Genomic DNA, 6746 nt, shown 5'->3' with positions numbered 1-6746 from the left:
AGTTCTAGTTCAGTTCTAGTTCAGTTCTAGTTCAGTTCTAGTTCAGTTCTAGTTCAGTTCTAGTTCAGTTCTAGTTCAGTTCTAGTTCAGTTCTAGTTTAGTCCAAGTCACTCGTAAATTTTATCACAATTTTCTGTTAGTAAATTTTCCAACATTTTCTTTTAGAATATTTGACACATTTGACACAAAACTATTATTTATTAGACCCATTATAAAATTGAGAAACGCAATGTACCACTTAGTTGTCAACAAAAATATACTGACTCACTATTCCGGGAAAAACACTTTGAATCATATTAGTATGTTTAGTCTAGTTAGAAAAACTAAAACAGAAATAGTATTTTCCCTTTGAGTCGCATATTTTTATTATGCATCCCCCAAAATAACAATTGAAATCTCATGTTCGGTTTCCCCCATTTTATTTATATATTTATTTTCAATTAACATTTATTGTATTTTATTTCGATCAAGAATTTCCGTACGACAAGAAGCAGAGAAACATAAGATAATGTAAAACTAAACTGACAATAAGATAACTAGACAGACAGACAAACTAACAAGTAAACACAAACAAGACAAATGTACACAGACACACACTCCACATACAAAACAAATTACTCTCGTTTATTATTGTTGTTGTATACAACATTTATAACTTCCTGTTTATGCAGCCGAGAGAATAGATAAAACAGGGAATAATAAAAATAACAAAAATCCCTTCCATTATCCAGCACCTGCACTCAAACATCAGGAACAGATATATTTTTGTTAACAACATTTTCAACCCCTAAACTAAGATTGGAAAATATAAAAATAACTTAATTTTAAAGAAAAAATCTGTATTTCACTGAACTCAAAAAAAATTTAGAATTTTTTATTGCTAAAGAAACAATATTTTTTTTATAAATTTTTATTGTTTACCTTCCACTTTTTGTATTAATTATTATTTGTATGTATGCATGTGTGTATATATAAATTTTCTTTCTTTTATTTTAGTTTTTTGCAATGCCAATGTCTTTTCTTTATTTTATTATTTTCTTATAGCCTCCATAAACATTACAAAGCGTTTTACTTTTATTTTACTTTTATTATTTTTTGCTTATAATTTTTCCCATTTGCTATCCACGCATTTAATTTCTTCTTTATTTCTCTCTATTTTTTGCTTCGTTTCTTTTTTTCAAGCCACTGCTTTTTCTTACAAAAAAATATTTAATGTTCTTTTTTTTTCTTCTCCAGTCCTACGAATGGGAATTTTTCACTTGATTTTTTTTAATATAAATTCATTAAATTAACACTTGATTTCTATTAATTCATAAAGAACAAACATTTATTTACATGTTTATTAAAAATTTAATTAAAATTTTAACACATTTACTACTAATAATTTAATATTAAAAATCGCGTAATTTTATAGAAACGCTTCTTTTTCGTTTGCAGAAAAGTAAAAAACACGATAAGAGAAAGAATACAAAATACACATACAAAAACTCAATCAGAGTGTGTGTGAGAAAAACTTGGCAGCACTGTGCAAAAGGTGAGTTTCTACAGAGCAAATGGTGAGAACATAAAAGTTAGTTGAATTGCAAAAAATGTAAGGGATCGCTTCATAAATATTTTAGTTAGTTAGTTAGTTAATTAGTTAGTTAGTTGGTTAGTTGGTTAGTAAGTTAGTTAGTTAGTTGGTTAGTTAGTTAGTTAGTTAGTTAGTTAGTTAGTTAGTTAGTTAGTTAGTTAGTTAGTTAGTTAGTTAGTTAGTTAGTTAGTTAGTTAGTTAGTTAGCTAGTTAGTTTATTAGTTAGTTTATTAGTTAGTTAGTTAGTTAGTTAGTTAGTTAGTTAGTTAGTTAGTTAGTTAGTTTGTCAGTTTATTAGTTTGTTGGTTTGTTAGTCAGTTAGTTAGTTAGTTATTTAGTTAGTTATTTAGTTAGTTAGTTAGTTAGTTAGTTAGTTAGTTAGTTAGTTAGTTAGTTAGTTAGTTAGTAAGTTATTTAGTTAGTCAGTTCTTCAAATAACTTCATCAAATTTCTTTCAGATTTCATTATACTCTAGCAAACATTAATTAAATTGTTAAAAATTTTCTTTTATTAACAATTTAACACTAATAACGGTACTTTGTATTAAAAATCGCCTAATCAAATATACACAAATAAGTTTTGACAACACTCTTACCGTGTGGTGAATTTTTTCAAAGCAGACAGGCAAAAAAACTTTATGTTGAATTCGTTGTTTCTTTCCCAAAATACTACAAAAGAAAATTGGTTTTTCCAATTATCCTACTGTTTCCTTGTTGTTTTTTTGTAAACAAAAAGATAAAAACTTGTTAAAAAATGTAAAATTTCATAAAAATTCCTTAACATTCTATTAAGAAATATAAATAAAATGTTTAAAATGTTACAATTTAAAATAATAACATAAAAGTATTGTAATAAGAAGTATTACGATTTGGGGGTCATTGCTGGAAGCAATGATTCCATGGGTACGTGAAAAATTTGCAGAACGTCGTGCCAAATGGCTGGCGGCCCGTAATAAACGTTCCACGAATAAAAGTGAAGATGAAGATGATAATTCATCGACTAGTGCCAGTGATATAGCGCCCAGACTGCATCGCCTGCAAGATAATCCCGAAGAATCGGCAAATAGTTCGAACGCCACCGTAACGGCTCCGGTCCCAACCAGTGGCCGTTCACCACTTACACCACAAACCGCCCATAGATCAATGAGAGGGTCTTCAGCAACGTCACATTGTCATCATCATCACCATTCATCGTCATCATCATGTTCCTTGACCAACTCAACGTCTAATAATATTAAGTTAAATAAAATGTAAGTGGGCGTTGAAAATCCAGTTTGGTTTTGATTTTTCCCTTTTTTATTCAAACATAAGTGTCAAAATTTTCAGTTATGCAAAAATTACGAAATTTATTTGCCAAGTATTTAATAAACAAATAAATCTTTACAATTTTTATTATTATTACTAATTGCAGAAGAAGTTCTCGTCGTTCTTCGGCTGCATCTTCATCTGTAGGTTCTTGCCACAACAACGATGATATCCTTAAAGGTCCCTCCACCAAAGAACGTATAAAAGTACGCATTGTCTGTCCATCGGCTCGTATTTTGGTTTTCCAAACAGATATCAATAGACGTTTACTCGAGTTAAAGAGTGAAATACTTTTAGAGCTTAAAGATGATATGGGCTCTATGCCCCTCTTTGCTACAGATCCACGTTCGCTGGGTCCAAAGTTTCGTTTATTAAAGGCTGATTATCAGGGTTCCGAGCTAAATGAAAATTTGACATTGGCTCAATTGGAGATAGGCAATAATGACACTTTAGTGTTGGTGGCCAAACGTAATCATTTGCAGAATTTAATGACGCAAACGAGAGAGACGCGTACACCGCCAGAGGCTGAAATTGAAATGGCAACGAGAAGTTTGCCCGTACGTACTAGTGAGATACCAATGGTTGATATTAATGAGATATTTCAACAGTCTAATGTAAGTAGACTTTATATTTTAAGCATTTTTTTTAAATTTGAAGTTTAAAGAAGTAAACTAGAATAGAACTAGAACAAAACTAGAATAGAACAAGAACTACAATAAAACAGAACTAGAACTGAACTAAAACTGAACTAGAACTGAACTAGAACTGAACTAGAGCTGAACTAGAACTGAACTAGAACTGAACTAGAACTGAACTAGAACTGAACTAGAACTGAACTAGAACTGAACTAGAACTGAACTAGAACTGAACTAGAACTGAACTAAAACTGAACTAGAACTTATGTAGAACTGAACTAGAATTTATGTAGAAATGAACTGAACTAGAACTGAACTAGAACTGAACTAGAACTGAACTAGAACTGAACTAGAACTGAAATAGAACTGAAATAGAACTCAACTAGAACTGAACTAGAACTGAACAAAGCCTAACTAAAACTAAACTAGAACTGTACAACAACTGATTTAGAGTTAAATTACAACAAGAATTTAAGAGTTATTCAAATTTAAGTTATTTCTACATTAGGAGTTGGCAGTTTCATATTTCTATTGTTTATCAAAATATATTTCCTTTATCCTGAACTAGAACTGAACTAGAACTGAAATAGAACTGAACTAGAACTGAACTAGTACTGAACTAGAACTTACCTACAACTGAACAAAGCTTAACTAAAACTAAACTAGAACTGTACAACAACTGATTTAGAGTTAAATTACAACTAGAAATTAAGAGTTATTCAAATTTAAGTTATTTCTACATTTGGAGTTGGCCGTTTCATATTTCTATTGTTTATCGAAATATTTTTCCTTTATCCACGTTTGCATATTTATTTATGTTTATTATTCTTACAGCTACAACTACATACTTAAAAACTCAAGAATTGATGAGAAAGTATATTTTTTGTTTAAAATAATTAAAATAAAGAAACGCATTAAATTAAGACGCAGCAGAAGAAGTAAAAAATAAAGAAGATATCAGCAATATTTTAGATTTTTTTCTATACAATAAACAAACTTAGATAATAGGAAAAATTTTGCCTAACTAAAGGGTAAGTATTTTTTTTTTTGGCTTATCAATTGTTAAGTATTAAAATAATAAACAAAAGAACAATTTCTTTTATTTAACAGTAAGACAAACAGTAAGAAACATGTGGAATTCGGAAGCACGGCAACAGCAGCAAAATGGTGTTACTACCTCAACATCCAATACAACACACAATTCTTCTGGACCAAATGCACAGAATAATGGTGGCAGTAATGGCTCTTCACAGCAGCCGGCCAAACAGCTGGGTATGACTTCAGCCATAAGTTTGGCTGGTCCACGACCAGAAGATTTACAAAAAACTGAAGAGCTACGCAAAGCTTTGGAGCCTTACAAGGTTTTTGAAACAGAAGAAGAATTAAATCATCGCATGGAAATACTTGCCAAACTTAATACTCTTGTCAAACAGTGGGTTAAAGAGATTTCATTAGCCAAGAATATGCCCGAAGTGGCGGCTCAAAAGTTGGGTGGTAAAATTTATACCTTCGGTTCGTATCGTTTGGGAGTTCATCATAAAGGTGCTGATATTGACGCATTGTGTGTAGCGCCACGCAATATAGAACGTGCTGATTATTTCACATCATTCTTTGAACTGTTGAAAAAACAACCAGAAGTAACCGAATGTCGAGCCGTTGAAGAGGCTTTTGTACCGGTTATAAAAATGAATTTCGATGGCATCGAAATTGATTTACTTTTCGCTCGTTTATCTCTCAAAGAGATACCGGACGATTTTGATTTGCGCGATGATAACCTATTGAAGAATTTGGATCCACGTTCGGTGCGCAGTTTAAACGGTTGTCGGGTGACAGATGAGATATTGTCGTTAGTACCGAATATAGAGAATTTTCGTTTAGCATTGCGTTCCATAAAGTTATGGGCTAAAAGTGAGTAAAAGGTTTTGAAAGAGAGAGAGTTTTGTGTAATAAATAGTTACAATGGAAATTCACAAATTGTATTTAGAAATTTAAGAAGCATTTGGAAATTTTATTACTTATTTAAAATTCTTTATTAATATGTTACGATTTTCGTTTTTCTTTAAACTTTTTAGAACATGGCATCTATTCAAATTCATTGGGTTATTTTGGCGGTGTTACCTGGGCCATGTTGGTGGCTCGAACCTGTCAATTGTATCCGAATGCCACAGCCTCAACTTTGGTCCATAAGTTCTTTTTAGTTTTCTCACGTTGGAAGTGGCCAAATCCTGTCTTGCTAAAACATCCCGATAATGTTAATTTAAGATTTCCCGTAAGTAGTTTTTTTAACTCTACAACTTCTAACGCAACTAACCGTTTATTTTTCCTTATTAAATAAAGGTATGGGATCCTCGTGTTAATGCCTCAGATCGTTATCATTTAATGCCGATTATAACGCCAGCATATCCACAACAGAATTCCACCTTTAACGTTTCGGAATCTACAAAGAAAGTTATATTAATGGAGTTTAATAGGGGCATGTCGACAACAGATGAAATTATGTTGGGCAGAGCTTCGTGGGATAGATTATTTGAGGCTCCCAGTTTCTTTTATAGGTAAAACAATATCACTCTCTCTTCCCACAACAAATCACATTTAATTCTGTTTTATTTCTTTCTAGATATCGCCACTTTATTGTTTTATTGGTTAACTCACAAACCGCTGACGATCATTTGGAATGGTGCGGTTTGGTTGAGTCTAAGATACGTCTTTTGATTGGCAACTTAGAGCGTAATCAACACATTTCATTGGCCCATGTCAATCCCAAGTGTTTTGATCATAAAAAGGGCAATAGTAATAGTAATAATTCATGTTCTCAGAATAGCAGTAGCGGCAATGAAGATGATAAATCTCAAAATCCAGCTACTGCAGCTGGTGGCAATGCAGCACCTGCTGCCGGTCAGGCCTCATTATCCACATCGCCTTACTGTTCGATGTGGTTTATTGGTTTGGAATTTGAGCGTACGGAAAATTTAAATGTTGATTTAACCGAAAGTATACAGAATTTTACAGAGCATGTTATACAGCATGGTGTAAGTATGATTAAAATTTATTAAATGGTTTCCAATGATGCCCCTCTTTAATTTAGATCTGCACCCGAATCATTTTATTTAAGTTTTGCGGTAGTTAAGTTCTACTTCAGTTCTGGTTCAGTTCTAGTTCAGTTCTAGTTCAGTTCTAGTTCAGTTCTAGTTCAGTTCTAGTTCAGTTCTAGTTCAGTTCTAGTTCAGTTCTAGT

General features: G+C 31.9%; 2 protein-coding genes across 4 annotated transcripts in view; both read left to right on the top strand.

Moving 5' to 3' along the window:
• Nucleotides 1-2223: 2223 nt before the first annotated feature.
• The window catches only part of LOC111679594 (ubiquitin-associated domain-containing protein 1), an 8796-nt gene continuing 4273 nt past the window's right edge, over nt 2224-6746 (top strand). The window contains exons 1-2 of one of the 3 annotated variants that reach the window (XM_046953732.1): nt 2224-2822; nt 2984-3491. In XM_046953732.1, the coding sequence (XP_046809688.1) occupies nt 2464-2822; nt 2984-3491 (867 nt within the window). In that variant the 5' untranslated portion in view covers nt 2224-2463. Of the gene's footprint in view, nt 2823-2852; nt 2930-2983; nt 3492-6746 lie in introns of those variants that run through there. The other 2 variants (XM_023441170.2, XM_046953733.1) reach the window with 2 other exon arrangements.
• LOC111675300 (poly(A) polymerase type 3) overlaps nt 4327-6746 on the top strand; it is a 4126-nt gene continuing 1706 nt past the window's right edge. Inside the window, exons 1-5 of the mRNA XM_023436037.2 lie at nt 4327-4543; nt 4623-5420; nt 5585-5781; nt 5850-6064; nt 6130-6545. Of these exons, the coding sequence (XP_023291805.2) occupies nt 4643-5420; nt 5585-5781; nt 5850-6064; nt 6130-6545 (1606 nt within the window). The 5' untranslated portion in view covers nt 4327-4543; nt 4623-4642. The remainder of the gene's footprint in view (nt 4544-4622; nt 5421-5584; nt 5782-5849; nt 6065-6129; nt 6546-6746) is intronic.

This window comes from Lucilia cuprina, chromosome 6, assembly GCF_022045245.1.
Source record: "Lucilia cuprina isolate Lc7/37 chromosome 6, ASM2204524v1, whole genome shotgun sequence".
NCBI lineage: Eukaryota > Metazoa > Arthropoda > Insecta > Diptera > Calliphoridae > Lucilia > Lucilia cuprina.
The sequence above is the reverse complement of the archived record's forward strand: the minus strand, read 5'-3'. Positions and strand labels throughout refer to the sequence as shown.